At 45.2% G+C, this 18,132-nt stretch overlaps 1 protein-coding gene across 1 annotated transcript in view; it reads right to left on the bottom strand.

Annotated features, from left to right (window-relative positions):
• Nucleotides 1-18,132, bottom strand: part of LOC147243181 (MAM domain-containing glycosylphosphatidylinositol anchor protein 2) — a 135,286-nt gene that overhangs the window by 61,007 nt on the left and 56,147 nt on the right. Inside the window, exon 9 of the mRNA XM_086189142.1 lies at nucleotides 4,969-5,262. Within this exon, the coding sequence (XP_086045268.1) occupies nucleotides 4,969-5,262 (294 nt within the window). The remainder of the gene's footprint in view (nucleotides 1-4,968; nucleotides 5,263-18,132) is intronic.

Genomic DNA, 18,132 nt, shown 5'->3' with positions numbered 1-18,132 from the left:
TGAATAATGTAGAGAGACGCTGCTCCGCATCAGCGCTCCCTCCTTCCCTTAAGCCACAGCCGCAATCAAACAATGAATTTAAGCACCATCTGCATTACCATATTGTTATTAAACTTAAGGATAATTTATTAACCTAAACATACAATTAATGATAATCAATATAGACTCTTCAAGTGTGAGGAGTGGCTCGGTGATTCGCTGATGGCTCCCGCTCGGTAATTGACCAAGTTATGAATTATTCTGTCTGAGCTGTGTGCCGGCTTCTGTTTACAACCTACATATTCACTGACCTTTTCTGGTGTGGGTTTGATGGGGTTGATCAATTCAACATTGTTTCACAAGAAAAAAAAGAGAAGGGAAAAAAAAAAAAAGGTTCGTAAAATTTCATACGCAAATGCAGTGGGGGAGCCCTGCTGTAACGCTAAAAATTAATTTGCTGGCGTTAGGCTAATGTGAAACAATCTAATGTGATTCACATTACAGCCGACCTCAGGGGCCGGCTTTGCAGGCCGTCCCGATGAAGATATTAATTAAAAACAATAATCATATAATTCTGCTCATTACTTCAGCTCGGAGAGTGGCTCTTTATCCCGGTGTGTCACAGCGATGTACGTCAGATAGAGGGAGACGCTCGCTCGCTCGCTCGCTCAGGGGGACAATCGTACAGGTTGCATCATGCAGGTGTCACGGAAGTTGTGAAGAGGAACAGAAGGGAAGCTCAGATAAAAACAGATCCCTGTGCATCTGTGCTAAAGTAGAGCTTGACAACTCCGACAGACAGCGGTATCTAGGACAGGAGACCACCTCCCTCTTCCTGCTATTTCTCTCTGTTTCTTCACTCTCGCTCTCTCTCAAGCCCCTGGACCATGCCAAGTCAGTTTGACTAAGAACATTAGGGTGTCACAGCTTGGGATTTGGCGTTTGCAATTCTATTAGAGTGATGACGCTGAAGGCAAACGTCTTTCATTCCCTCTAGCTCTCCTCCTGGTGTTGACTCCGCCAGCCAACAGATGCAGGTTTTTACATATCAAAGCTGTTGACTTGCCAGAGTCGTTCCTTCACGCCTCTAATGCTCTTTGCTTCAGAGGACTGTACCTCGGTCCCTTGATCAAGTTACTAAACGCGGCTTTGCACATGGCTCACCACCAAAGGCGGGTGGCTCATACTGGGACCTGGAAATGCAGGCGAGAAAAGCATCTCAGAGGGATTGGCTTGTGCTTACACACCATGAGACAGGCCAAGAATCAGAGAGGAGGGGGCATACCAACAGGCAAATGGAGCAAAGAACAAAAGTAGGGCCGGATTGTGTTATCAAAATACAATCTCAGTGTGAGAGAGATGAGCAGAGGTCTGTGTAGTTGGCGAACAAATCAGAATCAAGTGCATGAATTGATGTGTTTCCTATTTTCAATCAAATTGGGGCAAAGCAACCAGTCAGCTCATGGGAGGACGGGTTGTGCTGTTTAAAAGGAGACTTTGATGCTAACTATTTAGAAGAATCCAAAGAGCAGAACTGACTGAAGCCAGAACATGGCAGAATGATTGATTTATCAATACCAGCTCCCTGATAATGCTCCTCATCAAGTGTACTACTTAGAAGATGGCGAACAGATGAAAGCACTGGAGCACAGCAGGCGCTGTCGAGCAAAAGAGGCACCATTATTTAAATAACACTACATAATCATTCAAAGGTTATGGACCTTCCTCAGATGCATGAAAAGGTTTTCTTTTCAGATTTCACTTTTTCAAATGTATTAATTCAGTAGCAAGATGAGGTCTGCTGAAATTTCGGTCTAAAAGTCCCCTTCTTCATTTCCCCTGAGATCATCTATGAACTCTTTCACACTAAGACGGTTGAAAGGCTCTTCTATGCTCCGTTTTTGATCAGGCTACAGACTGAACCCCCTGTTGGTAACCTGCCTTCATTCTGTCAGTCTTTGTGCACGTTTCCTGATAGCTTAGCAACTCGGACCACCAGAAATCCCAGGGACAGTGTTGGCAGCAGGAAAAACTTGGAGAAATGGTGGAAACGTAGGAGTAGAGGTTGAGCAAATTGGTCCATCCATCATCAACCTTGTCCAGCATCCTGGAGATGTGTGTGTGTGTGTGTGTGTGTGTGTGTGTGTGTGTGTGTGTGTGTGTGTGTGTGTGTGTGTGTGTGCGCGTGCGTGCGTGCGTGTGTGTTTGTGGGTTGTATGCAATTCCAGTCATCATCACGTGACAGACAGGATAAACCCTGGACAGGTCGCCGGTCCATCGCAGGATTAACATACAGAGAGACACAGCTATTCACAGGTAGGAGGAGAACTCACAGGAGTTTCCAATAAACTGAATGAGTGGGTTTTGGGAGGAAGCCGGCGTACTGAGAGAACCCACGCAGGCACGGGGTGAACATGCATCCTCTGCACAGAGAGGCCCCAGCCAGCTGGCAGATTCAAACCCAGAACCTCCTTGCTGTGTCGCACCGTTCCGTCCTTGTGCGAATTGGTACAAAGCACCAGACTACGTTTGCCAAAAAGAGTCACATAAGACCTTATTCCTTTCGGGGACTGATGTCTTTAAAACGGCCAAAAAAATGCATTTTCTAGAGTGACCTTGGCAGAGGGATGGGCCCTTGTGACCTTCTACTATTTTTTTTCTCATCTACCTCATCGCAAAATTTGAGAAGACTCTGTAGACGCCATCGTGGCTTCCTTCCTTCGATACGATACTAAGTTTGTCCGCTAGATGCGATTACGATGTGTTCACGTTCGTTGTGGCTCCACTGAGTCCGACTTACATTTGAAGTGTTTCACGGGCGCCCTGCTCAAAAGCAAACATCCTACTGTTGCGTTCCTACACTCACTGTAGGATTGCGGCTCACTGACTTTTTTCGTAGCTCGAGGACATTTTATTTCAATCTTTAAAGAGAGGTACAACTTTCGATGCTATACAAAAAAATCTTTTAATGTGTCATCCTTCTCAGTGAGATAAAAGATAAAACTGCCACGTTAGGTTGGAAACATGAAAGAAAATCATAAACGCTGAATAATTGCTGCTGTTGACTGACGCGCGTGAGGACAGTTAGAACTTATTAGCTCTTCTTTCTCAGGTCTGACTGTGTTGCCCTGAGAAAACTGGTCGACAGAAAACAGAGCGTGCCTCCGCTGCTCTGAAGTCTAGGCAGGACCACTGTGACCCGTTGCAGCGTGGTGTAGTAAACTTTGCGCTTTGTACAGGAAACATCTTAAACAAATAAGGCCGGGGTGTATGGAGATTTCACTGCGAAATAAGGTCAGGATTTTAATATGAATAGAGGTGATAAATTATAGGTCGCAGTCAAATGCTCAGCAAGAGGATGCTTGGGTAACCGTGAGAGGACTCTCAACTTTCTATGTGACCACACCATCCTTGCATGAGGATACAACCCCCAGCAGAAGGACATCCTGGGAGTCTAAATCCTTTGTTTACTCTGTGGTGTCTGCATTGGTGCACAGCAAAGACACAAACGTTTGATGTGGGCTGTCATCACTGCATAGTTATAATCAATTCCACAAAATTCATCACAGTCCTCTTCAAAGCACATCAAATCTAATTAATTCTCTTAACACAGCACAGTGGGTAACAGCTATGCTGAAACGTGAACGCCATTGCAAAGAGTACAATAAAACTCCCAAATTATGTGCTAATCCTTGTCTGGGAGAACCAAACAGGGGCTGCTCTTGTTCCTCTTCAAACAAACTATTGGTAGTGGGTGTGCCAGGTTCACTGCGAATCCAAATCCAGGCTGAGCTACGACCATCACACTGTTCTATTGTTAACATTTTACTGGCTTTAAAAGTTTTTGGATATCTGCAGTAATCCACTCGTGCAGACCTCAGCTGAAGGTCACGTGACGCTTCCTGAGAAGCTAACGGACACTTCCAGGGAACAATACTGCTCTTCCAGGGCTGACGCTCCAACCCGCCGGCTAATTTCGAGAAAATCAACCTGGTAGTTTTTACGCTATCCTGCTGACAGACAAACAAATACAGAGCCGTGACCACAGAACCTCCTTGACGGAGGTAATGAGATATGCAGCATGGAGAATGTTCAATTCAACACATTTCACAGTAGTTCAGGAGTGACATGTGGCTGCACAGGTTTCTTCTAGATTAGGGTAAAGTGAGATGGGAAACTGTACGGATTAACTAAGTAGGCCACATGGAAAACAATGCGAATGTAGCTATAGGGAAGAGTTTTTCCATTTCCTGTAATCACTTGCCAGAGAATGCTCAGCATCACACACGGATCGTTTTCATTTCCTTCCTATTCATCTTCCGTTCGTTTTTTTTTTCCCTCCCCTTGCAGAAAAGGATCCCCAGCCCTTGAATGAGTGACACTGATTTGAATCCCTGACGTTCATTTGAAATATCCCATTCAAATCTCCATAAATGAATACAAAATGAATACTAGTGGGAATAAATTAGCCACTTGCTAATTAGCCGCTAAGCCATCTTTGAATGTCACATCTTAAGGAGAGGAAGAGGTTTCTCAATGAGCGGTAGTAGCGGGGGTCTAAAGCCTGAGGACCTAGCGGGGGGTCTTTTCTGACATTTGTGCATGGAGACAAATGCACAGACGGACCCTAACACGTGTGGACATCATATCTAGAGCTTTGCGCCTCTGTTAATATTAGTTCTGCTTGGTTCACGCTGAGCAGATAAAGTCTGCCCCTTAGAGTAAGAGGTGGAGCCGGAGCTGTTGCTTCTCAGACCTGACGGAGGGCACCAGGGGACCGCACTAATTTCACAGCCTTCAGAAGGAAATCGGATGGGCGTGGAAGCAAAGTAATGAAAGAATGTTCTTTTTTGGTCACATTTAAGGAGAGCAGATAAAGATTAATTACACTGCACACAAATGAAAATCAGCAGATAATTGACACATCATACATATAATATGTCAGTGGTACAAGTTAAAAGCTTGCAGATACAAACACAGTCTACTCACATTGAATGATCAGCTCCACCACAGCCTCCCGGGGCTTCACGTTGAAGCCGTTATACTGACTGGTCTGGCAGCGGTACGAGCCAGTCATCTCCCTGGATACATTAACTATACGCAGCACGCCGTCGTAGCTCTCCATCTGCATGCTGCCGTCCGGCATGGGCGCCTCCTTATCTGCTCGAGACCACAGGATGATGGGCTTGGGCTTCCCTGAAACAAGGCACTCCAGCTCCACTGTTTCACCCTCGCGGGCCACCAGGGGGGACTTGCCCCGAGGGACTGTCAGGTTGGGGGGAACTAAGAAAGAGAAAAACAGAGGAGGGACTGATATGGGGCTCTAGAAAGTCAGCAGGCGGGGTAAGAGGAAATGGTCAACTGAGGGAGATGTGGCGTGGAAGGAATGGAGGGGAAGCGAATGAGCATCCAAGTTGCAATGACAATGAAACCGAGTCTCAGCCACAGACACAGCTGGTATGAAAGGACCATGCGGATATAAGCGGTAGCTATTAGCGGCAACATTGGCTAACAACTGGGATTGGACTCTTGTACTTGAGTAAAAACCATCATGGCAGGCAGCAGTGAGGACATTACATGTAATCAAGCAATGGCAAACATGAACAATGCAATGAAGAGCTGAAAAGCATCTGGCGGCCAAAAATCAATCAGCCAAATACATCCAAGTTCTATCAAGCTACAGACACACAACCGAGGAACCAACCAGCAATGAAAAGAACCTTCCTTTGCATTCATTTGTGGTCTGAAAACATCTGAAGAGTCAACTAGGAGAGATTAGGATAATGAATCTGATGTAGTTAAATGATCGTTTTGTTTGTGACACAATTTTTTCTGCTTTGAGCAGATGAATTAATAACAAAATAGACTTGCAGAGGTGGGACGGGTTTAAAGAACGCAAAAAATAATACTCTAAATGCTCTTAATGAGACTACAAGGAGAGGATATAGCTCCATCGCGGCAAGATGACATCATCACCACACCCAGATCATAGCAAAACTCAAATCGATTGTCCTTCAACGTGGGTCCTACCAAATTCAACCAGAACCCATTCATATCTTTTTGAGTTACTCTGCTAACAGACAGGCAGACGAACCAACGCCGGTGATCACATTGCCTCCTCGTCTGAGGTAAAAAAATCGCACAACATTTGGGTAATACACCTGTAAATAGACACTCCTGTACTGCACAAACCCCCTTCTCACATTTAAACTTCGGTTATTCTGAAACCATCTGATGAGCTCACCACTGCAGTACTGTCTGTGAGTTTTTCCCCTTTTGGACAGAATCAGGTTTCCCTTCAACACTACGTCTCTTCTCCTAGAAGTATGACTGAATTTTGTCCCTGGGAAGTTCCTGAAAATACTTCTGGGCCCCCAAAATATTTTCTGCTGTAGAACCAGTGATAGAACAGTAAATGACCGAGGTACACGCCTCATCAAGCAATTCGAGCAATACTCAACACCTGCAAATGCAATTGTACAAATTGACTGCAGTAACCTTCTTAAATGCCTTCATCCTCACCATCAGCATTGGCATCCAAACCACCAAAGTTATATTCCCGCTGTGATAATGCCAATTAATTTTCATCATTTCTGGGGGATTCTCGCCAGAGTCGTCATCCAAACAGTTCCAGTTGATCTCGTCGGCACCAACATTTGCGTCACTCTTGACAGCTTTTCACTTCCCTGCCCTCCTCCTCCAGCGACTTAATCCCAGCCGCATCCTCATGTAACTCATTGCATTTACGACAGAGTTCGTCCAAAGGTGATAGGCTGGAGCTCTGTTGTCCTCCGTGTACCAAAATATGACCCAATAATTATTTTACCTTTGTTCAAATGACATTTTAAAGGCAGACTGGAAGACAACTGTGAATAATAAAAGAAGCGCAAGCTGCCAAATTGCAAAACGCATTTGCAGTGTGTGTGTGAATACTTGAGTGTGTGTGTGTGTGTGTATGTGTGTGTGTGTGTGTGTGTGTGTGTGTGTGTGTGTGTGTGTGTGTGTATTAGGGTTAGAATTGGATTATAGGCAACTGCTATTTGGGGTAAGTCTCTAAATGAATATAAGTCTGTGTAATTACCCCAAAAGTGATTTAAGTAAATGTCTGTGTGTAGGAACGCAAGGACTTGGGCCACTTTCAGGGACACAAGACTAAAGATGTTTAATTGGAGACAGTGTGTGTGTGTGTGTGTGCGTGTGTGCGCGTGCGCAGGGAGGGACAAAAGGATGCTACACATTTGTGGGTCAGTGGTCGAGTTTAGCAAGTGTTTAAGCTCAAGTAAATGAATGGGAGCATATATGAAAATGACTGTGAGCGTGTGTTTTAAGTTTGGAAATTTGTATCCTCGCAGGTTGGAGGGAGAAAGCAAATCGCACCGGCTCCGATGGTGATGTGTGCACGTGCTCATTTATTTTTCTGGATCAAACCGTCAGCAGACTTCACGAGTATTTTGCACCACGGCTCCCAAAAATAGTTTACAGCCAGCCAGTGGAGGAGTGGAAATCTTCTCAGCAATGATGAAACTGCGTCATGCTTCCCTGATGATTTTCAAATCACTGTCATTCTGCCCAAACAATGCTGCAGCCGGAATGAAGTCAAGGCACACTGATGTTTCATAGTGATGAAATCACAAGCAATCTCCAGGAAACGAAACACGGTCCAGTTATATTTCTTTACACCACATTTCCATCTGGATGGGAAGTAACAATCCAACTGCTATCTCGGTGGTGCAACTCTTCTTGTCCTTAAAGATGCCTTTTGTAAGCTTGCAAACCAGAAAGAGCTGCTCTTTTTTTTTTTTTTTTTTTGGTCTTGTAATACCACAGTGCACCTCAAGAGGAGACAGTGAGTCGCTGTAGCATGAAGAAGCAGTCGAGCCAAACTCACTTCAACTTTGACTAACATGTTTGAGGTGACTTCCAATGGGAGGGAAGGGTATCAGTGAAGGACCAATGAGAGATATAGGAAGGTGATTTAGGCAGCCGTGGTGTGGAATGTCAATGAGTCTGACTGTCAGCGAGGAGACGACCAGCCATAATTACAACCCAAAGCTTGTCACCTCAGGTGAGGGTTGTAATGTAAATCGTCTGATAGTCTGAGAGCTCCACCCTCCAGCGCCAGTGTCAGTGCGGAGGCTGCACCATTTCTTCTACTTCTCACTACATTTAACCCTCAATCAGGGACAAAATCTGAGACGCTTTAAAATTGTCAATCCAAAGCGTCTTAACAGTGCAATGGACCTCAGGACCTTCTTCCTTTGAGGCAGCAGTGCTGACCCCTGTGCCTACCCTGACCCACATGGACAAAATTCCCATGAGGTGACAAATTCCACCATCGTCAAAGGTTTGATGCTTGAGTGACAGCAAATACAGTGCAGTTATAGATGAATCCAGCTGATCCAGACGGACGAAACACGCATCACAAACAGTTAATCACAAAATACAAGAACCTTTGGTGGCCTTTAGCCCAGATGAGGCTCTATGAACATGAGGAAACCAGCCTGAAAATCTTGTGCGAGGCACACTGTCACAGAATGCTCTCCTCGCTGCAGGGAACAAGCACTGACATGAGGACCACATCGGCAACTTTCACACTGATGTGACAACATCATCAGCAAATACTCGCTCGCCAACACATCCGGCAGACACGCAGCAGCATTCGACTGGAAAGCTGTGCTGTTCACTCCCCTCTCTGTTCTGTTTTGTCTCCAGCAGCTCCCCAGACGCTTTACTGTCACCTCCAGCTGGTTGCTAACTTTGTCTGTCTGTTGTTAGATGCTGGTCAGTGTAGTGGACAGAGGGTCTATCAGAACTGTTTTACACTGAAACAGCAGCCAAGCATGTCTGGGAACAAAGGAGATGAGAGAGAAGAGAACCAAACTGGTCCACTCAAAGGCCCGGTTAACTGCTATCTAGTCGGAAGCTCCGTTGGACTGTACTACAAACACGATACTGGTTTATGGCTGCATGGCAACAGATGCAGTTCCTTCCCTTGTACAGCTGTTCATCAGTTAGTTCTTATCTATTTTTTGCACAAGACGGTGTAGGCATTCTGCTGCTGTTCCGTTCCAGTCGTGTCTTGGCGATACTGTCAGGCACCAAAGGAGCAGCAAAAGAAAAAAAAAAGAAAAAAGATCCCTGCAGAGACAATGACAGCGGACACTCATTTCACTCTCATACATTTGCTGATTGGTATTCACACAGTGTCTCGACAGAGGCAGCCAGGTGTCAAGAGTTGACATATCCCCCCCCCCCACTCACACACACACACACACACACACACACACACTTACACATACGTACATATTCTCTACTTTTCTAAATGTTTCCTTGGCTCCCTGCAGTGAAACGGTGAAGTGACAGTAGCGAGGTAGGAGGGGTGTAGCACGCATCCATTAGCCAACGGAGGAGACGTGTATTTGCTGAGTTGCCATCAGTACACCTGGCCTCTCCACAGCCCAGATTAGGCAGGCAATTACAGTCGTCTGCCTATTGAGTTGGCAGCAAAAACACTGGCTATTAGCTGCCATTGTGTGTGTGTGTCTCTCTCTGTCTCTCTCTCTCTCCGTCTTCCTCTCTGTCTCTCTCTCTCTCCTTCTTCCTCTCTGTCTCTCTCTCCCTCCATCTGTCTGCGCCATCATGGAAATACAAACAGGAATCATCTCTCTTTTGCTTACTTTATCCTCCCTAATATACTCTCTCTTCCCAAGTGAATACCCCGAGTCTGACCCCTGAGATGCTCGCTGTGGCACACACCGCCTGCTACTGGTCTTCATTGTGCTCTCATTGTGCCAAAGCCATCCAAATGCCAGCGATGCCTGCAGGGCAAGCCCACTGTGTGCGTATGTTTGTGTACTGAACGCTTACGTGGTTTCATGTCTCTGCATGTGCATGTGTGTGTGACTGAATTCTCGCCCACGGGTGACACCACGCTGTGATCCTGTTTCAATGGGAAGCTGCTAGCTGATTGCCGTTGTTGAAGGAAAAATATATCTGCGAGAGTTTGTGTACTTTACAGGCCTTAATCGGGAATGGACCTTGTTGTTTGGCACAACGTGGCACATCTCTAGGGTCTCAGCTGGAATGGCCCTCCAAGTGTAGGGGCTGATTGCTCGAGCCTCTCAGCACGATCCATCAGAGCAGCAGCGGACACGTCACAATGTGAGCCGACTGCAAATGGAGGAACTATCTGGCACTCTGCATTTTCTTACAGCGATGAGAGCCAGAATGGTGTGTACGGACATCTTTGAGAATAATCAACATTCCTGCTGCCCTCTTTTTTGGGGTAAGTGCTGTGACATCACTCCTCGTCTCCATGGCAACATGGCACCGTCTACTCCTGCAGTTCCAGCAGAGTGTGTGTGTGTGTGTGAGTGTGAGTGTGAGTGTGTGTGTGTGGTCAGATAGCTTGAGGCCAGTAAGTTGGGTTCTCTGCCCCCCTGAGTTCTGGACATCTGTGGACAGAGAATAGCCCTGTATGTTGACTGCAGTCATGTTTCTGAACCTGTTCATGCTGCACTTCTACACCCAGTTTCCAAATGTGTAACAAAGATTTACAGATGTGTTAAAATGGGTGTAGTGCAGCAGCAGCAGCAGCAGCAGCAGCAGCAGCAGCAGCAGCAGCAGCAGCAGCAGCAGCAGCAGCAGCAGCAGCAGCAGCAGCAGCAGCAGCAGCAGCAGCAGCAGCCTCCCTGACATACTACTGTGTGTGGGTTTTTCTTTTTGTGACTGCTATGCAGCTCCCTGAGGATTTTATAATATATCCTGCCATCAATCACATGAACTGCTCATGAAATTACGGAGTTGAGATTGTGGCGCAAAAGGCTTTCAACATCAGTCCTCTCTGGGTTGGAAGTTTTATCTCTGGCAACACTGCCTGTGTCAGACTTCACTTGCTATATCAGGGCTGACCAAAGTAGGGCCTGTGGGTCAAAGTTGGCCAGCAATAAGGTTCAATTTGGTCCACATCATGAAAAAGGCTAAAGGAGAAAAGAAAACTTTTTTTTTAATTTAAAAAAAAAATCTATTATTGATGTTCCAATGTGTTCAGAGTGTCCTGCACTCGAAACATTTATCTGCCATGTCATAGAAGCACGTTAAAAATGTTCCTTCATACATTCAACAAAATATGCAGTGTTAAGTTGCTATTCAACTACTATAATACTTGAGATCTTAAAGCCCATTTTACATTTTATCAACTCAGTGTGTTTGCTTTTGGCTTCCAGCAAGCAGCCCACCGTGAAGCTTCAGTCTTGGCACTCCAGTGTAAAAAGTTTCAGCACTTCTGCTCTGCGATATCCACCATACAGTGAGCTGGCCCTTTTGTAGTGCGGCCTGAATGCATAGGGAGAATTATTATAGTCTATACAGCTATTACTTAATCAAGCAGACAGTCACACAAACGTTGTGAATCTTCTGCATTAACTAAAACTGTGACCACAGTTTCATGCTTGTACTCGACAGACATGCAATTAAAGATGAGACAAAGCCATTAAACTTGTTTATTGATGCTCTAAGGAAATGATCCAATCTTTCATACTTGTGTGTGGATCATCAATTCATGTGACGGTGGAATTTGACTCAGATGTTTGGATCAATAGACCCATTCCGCAGCGGTCGGTCTGACGTGTCATAGCAGCGTAAACACAGGTGTAATTAATGGAATTAATGACGGTCCCATTCCATTAGGTGTCAAAGCCCCTCTGGTGAAACCGGCGTGCACATCACCAGGGTCCTGGCCTGCCTAAATGGAACATTAATTTTATTAATTATACGTGTTTTAGGACAGAAAGAAGGCTATCGGGGGAACCTTCCAAGTACTGTTCAGCATGTCATCATTGATGGAGCGATGAAAACGAGCAGGTTTTACCAAATGTATATCAAAGTATTGATCAGTGAACTGAAGCTTGAAAGAAACTTGATCACACAGCAAGACGCAGGCTCTAAAAATACCGGCCGCTCTGCCCAGGAGTGGTTTGAAACCGAAGAAATTCAATGTTTATTTAATGGCCGACTCAAACTCCTGACCATAATCCTGTAGAAATGCAGTGAAAGGACCTGAAGCCGGGGCTCCGTCCACAAAAGCTGAACCAATATCCCCTCATGGAATCTGTTCTGAAAAGGAGACACGGGCTGAAATCTCTCCAAGCTGGTACATGGGAACACTCAGCTGGAGTTTCTGGTTTGAAAGAGGGGCAACAAAGAGAGGAACGGTTCATGTTTCGTCTAGTGTTAGGACATGCGTGTGCGAACATGTTTGAGGTCATGTTGATGCAGAAGCAGGAGGGTTCACAAAGCTGTGCCTGCACCCAGCTCTAGCAGCAGCCTCTTGTTCTGCTACTAAGCAACTCCTCTGCTGAAGGAGCGTCTGCAGTCGTTAATGAGGGGGTGAAGAGTGTTTCTTATTCATGTTTCCTCTCACAGATTTTCCCAGCTGGAAAGCTAAGTGATTTCCCAGATGGCCACCTCCATAAAGTGTCAGGTGGTGCATCAGGAACCACAAACCTACAACGTCGACTATTACTGCAATTCAGCAACCTGACATGTGGATCTTTCTGTTTAGGGACGGGTGTCACTTCATTATCACGGTATTCCTCTGAAACATTTGAAATGAGAGGCTATAGTCTACCAGTTTAATCAGTTCCTTTCTTTGCTTCGTTCTTCACTTGATCATCAGCTTTGCATCACTATATTTTGAGTCAAATGGCAAAAGTTGATATTTCAGAGGCTTTTAGATTAAGTTCCGTCCAGGGTTTTTTAAAACCCTTCACTTATCCAGTTATATGTCCAATCTCAAAGATCGGAAACGTGGCCAATCAAGTTATTTTTGCAGATTAGGGTTTGGATCATCTGATTTAAAGTTGTAGTGCTTTAAATATCAATTCTGTTGAGTGTTGCACAATTGATGGGAATGACTTGTGTCACGGCCATTCTTTGGTGTGAAAACCTTTGGTTATTCACAAGAGCTGCGCGAGTGAATGATTCATCTTCTTTGAGCAGAGGGCTAGACAGACGTCGTCATCCTCGCTGTGGCCTTATCTGCTCTAACACAGTGTCAAACACACCTCGACCAAAATCGTTTGACTATCACACTCGGATCAATTTGATCCGATAACATTTGGGGAGTCTGTAAGAGCTGCAGGATTAAATAACTGATCCATGTGCATGTTAGCAGAGGGCTAACCGCGCCTAGCAGCTCTGCAGAGTTTGCTGAAAAAACATCAGTGAACTGCAATGCATGGAGCTTTCCTGAACACGCAGTAATTCAAATGTATACACTCGTACACAGCGCGGTTGAAACGACCCCCTCTGCAACGATTATCAAGAGAATTACAACTTTTGGACGACTCGGTATCGGCAGACACCCAGTTTTAAATGAGTCGGGGTAAAATAAACGTGACGGGGACCTCCCTCCTGTCTGTGGGACAGCTGTTAGGCTCCTTCATCCCGGTTCACTCTTCCACTTCTCTGTTGGCGTCTTCAGCCTAAATATTCATAGACCTGCTGCTCTCACTGTATACAGTAATTGTTGCCCATATGTTGCTCCTGATTCAATACGGATTCATCAAATGTTCAGTTACATCAGATTTTGGTTTTTTATCACACTTCCTCTCACATTGGGTGTGTCTCTTATTTCAGCTGGACTCACACACGAAAGAGGGATTATGCGAGTCACGTTGCTTCTCTGCTTTGGGATAAACACATTTGCTGTTCATCATTTGCTCTCTTCCTCTTCCTCCTCCTCCTCCTCCTCCTCCTCCTTCCAGAGGCTGTCCAATCATAACCGAGCAACTGTTCTGGAATCTCTTCATATGCTGAAGCTGTGTGTATGGGGGCGTAGGAAATGTGAGCCTCAGCAATTAAAAAAGTTTGGAAGAAGATGTATTTCCTGGCTTTGCAAACAAGCATACAAACAAGTGTGCAGCCAGACAGACAGAGGTTAGAATAAAATAACTATCTTAGAGATCTTCTCAGTGAAATAAGAACAAAAAAACAAAACATGTTGAGCTTAACTCTCAGCCTCCCAGCATGATAACATACAGCTCGTGTAGCCATCAAGTCGATAATAAGCACTCTTTTTAGGTTTATCTGAACCACGGACGGTAAATATCAAACATAGTCGTCTTCTATGCAGTTGGTGGGCTTACAAAACAACGTGATGATGCATGATTCCTCCCCAAACATGAAGGAAACGGCCCAAACTACTTGGTTCCACTCACGGTGACTCAACAGCAGTTGAACTTTTGCACCCAGTGGGTGAGTCAGGATGCAACCTGGCTTCACTTTTATTGGGTTAAGCAAATTTGCTGCCATAACAAGCCAAAGAGTGCACAGGTCATCCCGAACCCAGTCACATGTGTCACAGTCACCCAGATGACGGCAGCTCACCGTGAGTCGCTCTGACGGATACGACGGGACAGCTGAGGGGAGGAGAGCGAGCTGCATGTGACTCAAATGGATGTCAGAAAACAAGAGGTTGTACATTATTAAAGCAGCTCATCTTTTAATCAACTGAGCACTTAATTGGTTCGCCTAATTCATCCAGCGCAGTGATTGTTGTGATTGACAGAAACAGCGGGTGGTGCCAGAGCGTCAGGTGTGAGCTGGCTGCTAATGGAGAGACTTATTGTGAAAGCACTTATCCTCTGGACAAGGGGGGGGTGAGAGAGAGAGAGAGAGAGAGAGAGAGAGAGAGAGAGAGGTGACTTTGCGATCATCAATCAAACTGACGATCAGCTGCGGTGATGTGCTGATGCTAAGATGTTCATTTTAATGAACAGACTTCTCATCGCTACTGCAGCATTTTTGGAGTTTAACGATGAGTATTACAAGCCTTTCATCCACTTTTATTATGACAGAGTGATTGTAATAAGTTGGTATCGGCTCGGTGTTAGAAAACTTTAACTGTTGACTTTCAGTTTTGGGTTTCTTTATTGGTTCTTTATCGTTTTATTTTGAAAGTTGTTTTTACCCTTGTGTGTCACCAAATTGCTTCCAGGGTTTGTTTCATCCCTATTTTTTGTCACACACGAGAGGGAAACTGGACCCAAAGGTAGACTTGAGGACGGACAGGGGAAGTTCAGGGGTGCCAAATGAAACGAGGGAGAGCTGAAGCTGCACTGAATTTCAGAACACAAACCCGGACTAGCAAATTAATGAGTCAAAAACACAAAGGAAGCACAAACTGGAAAGTCCAATCAACAAAATCCAGAGGTGAAACTCAGTCAAATCTAAATTAAACATCCACAGATGAATCCGGGGACCAAAAGAGACAAATAGAGCTGTGCAGGACCTGAAAGCCATGAATAAGTTAGCACTGTTCAACTTTCAAGAGGGTTTTTGGATGCATTTTCATTTAAGCACCTATAATAAGGTCAGTGGTGTTTGGTCTACGGGATTAAATACAACCATACACACAGTGTTACTAACCAAGTGTTACTAACGTGCGCAAAGTTAGTGGAAGCAGCCAAGTAGATGGAGGGAGGATGGATGTTTAGTCTCTCATTGGTGGGGCTGATGGAGGTCGTCTTTGGTTCAAAGGAATCCAATTGAAAAGTCAATGAATTGTGTTGTTAGCAGAATTCTGAGTGCATTTACCTTAGCATCAGTGGTCACTAACGTGGGGGCAAACAGGACTACACAAGTTACTGGAAACAACTTCACATCCGTGCCATTGAGGTAGTTCCTTCATCGCATAACGTTAGCTTTGTACTCGATAGCGTTTCCTCTTCAAAACCGTACTCGTGGTCCTCATTTGGGAAGATTAGCATGTTGAAACAAAAATTCTCTCAAATGTTTCTTTGCCACAGAGCTTTTTTTCCTGCAATAATCCAAAATCCAGTGTAAAAATCCCATCGGCCTTTGGATTAGGGAAACCATGAAGATGCTAACCTCTGGTTGACCAATGAAGAAAAACCCTCATCCCTGTGACTGCATCTATTGGCAACTGAACAGGGGAAGGACTCGGACTATTAACACGGAGAACTAATCAATAACTACACAACCTGAAATACAATAGGGCAGAACGGACAAGGATAACGAACGGGATAATGAAACAAAGCCTGGAAGTAAACCCAGAAACACACGAGGGCAGGAAACTTTCACAATAAAACAGATAATAAAAAAAAAACAAAAACCCAAACCTCCCCAGAGACCAGAAACCTTCATAACTGAAAATAAACTGTGACAAAAACCCATAAAAAAAAAATGCCACATGCTATTAAGGTTTTATCTCCAAGATGTCCCACTGATAACTTTATCTTGGAGACAAGTGATATTTCAGAGTGGCAGCCATCAAATGGCGAATCATCCACAACAGTAATGCAACAGGAAACACCCACCAAACAAAAACTAATGAGGGGCTTTATTAGCCAACTTCCTGTTAAAGGTTTATAGGGTGTTTAAGGTTTTACAGTAAAGCTTGTAACTCCTCTCAGCTGTTCCTGTGTCTTGTGGCTCTTAATTCTGACAGGAGATCCCCCCCCCCCAAAAAAAAGGGTAGAAGTTGCTTATTTATGACAGTAAATATTGGCACTATTTTGCAAAAAGGCGGGGCGGTGTGTGTGTGTGTGTGTGTGTGTGGGGGGGGGGGTCATGAAAGCTGTGAAAAACTGTGCTCAAAAAGAATTGAAGATAACAAATATTCTCTTTTATAAAGATGTGCTGGGGCTAAACGTGGGTTGGGAATCTGGAACCAGAGCCACCGCTGCAAGTTTAGGAATCTCGTTCCAATCACTTCCCAAGCACTGAACCCTGGCAGACCTGCTGCGTAATCTTCTCTAAGCGCTTTTATTAAGGCTTCTAATTGCAGCTCAGGTTTTTTTCTCCCTTCAGTAAAACAGGCAGAGGAACAAAAACAGGGCTTATTCACCCCAAATCAGGCTGCAGGCGTACGGCACAACAGAGGCGCTTTGGTACGCGGTGCAGCTCGGGGAAGACTCTCGCCTCTGACTCACGGCATCAGTGTGGTGGAAAGAAACGCCACACTCCAGCAGGCAAAACATCCCAGGTAAAGCAGCATCAATCGTAACCAGCGGGAGCTAAATTCAATATATCGTTCCGTCTGACGGGCGCAGCGCTGCACAACATGTTCAGAAGATTTCAGAGCAACACATCAGTCTGAAACAATGAAAGCTTAAGCAGCAATCACACCTGAAGCTTTAAGGAAATCTTTCATTTCCTATGATCACAACGGAGTCAGTCATTTCCTTGGTTATTTCTTCAGTCAGACTGCAGTATCTTTTTTGCACATTAAAGGGTCTGTAATGTATTGGCATCGCCCAGACACTCCAAGGGAAGAGACTGCACTACTTAGAAGATAATGAGGAAACAATCTTGGCAGGTGCGATTGATCCCACTGTTTTATAGCACAGGGATTATCAAAGGATTATCTAACAATAATTATGCACCCAAGGTCGACACACTGCTTTCATGTTCATGCTGTGAGTGGCAGTAAGGTGTGTGTGTATGTGTGTGTGTGTGTGTGTGCGCGGTAGACATTGTGAGAGGGGAGCAAGGGTGCTCGAGTGTGTGTGTGTTTGTGGACGTGCCGGTAACGGCGAGTCTGAAAGATAAAACCGGCTGTGAATCCAATCACCGAAGTTGTGAAACATCACACGAAACTCAAAAGTCACTTATCGGTATGGAACACGCTGCAGAACAGTCAAAGTGAAACAAAGATGCCTCCCGTGGTAGTGGACAACCCATGGGAATCCCCCCACCGCCACTACCCCCCACACGAAAGGAAATCTGAAAATCTGAGATGGGTGAGTGGGGATTCTTAATCCTTCAGGTGTGGAGGTCGATGGGTGGTGGAGTAATGCGTAGTGACACAGCAGCATTACTCCACAATTGCTGCTCATTGATTGACCTCACACTGGAGATTGGGGGGGGGGCGGCGGCGGCGGCGGCGGCGGCGCACTGTTCCTGTCCCATTACACGTGCTAATGTTTTGTCTCTCTCTCTGTTTCTTTGAATCGCACCGTGATTGTAGAGCCTGCAGGAAGTGAGTGAGCACAAAAATTAAATGTGCTGCCTCTTTTTCAGTCTTTAAAAGTCTCTCTTGATGCGTGTGGAGGAGTTTCAGGCTCTTAGAAAATCTGACAAGAGAAAGCTTGATTGATGTCAAAATGATGGATACACAAAAAAACGACG

The sequence above is a fragment of the Aulostomus chinensis genome, chromosome 20 (assembly GCF_037954235.1).
Source record: "Aulostomus chinensis isolate RoL2024-O1b breed Wild chromosome 20, RoL_Achi_v1.0, whole genome shotgun sequence".
Lineage (NCBI taxonomy): Eukaryota > Metazoa > Chordata > Actinopteri > Syngnathiformes > Aulostomidae > Aulostomus > Aulostomus chinensis.
This window is presented reverse-complemented; position numbering and strand designations above follow the sequence as displayed.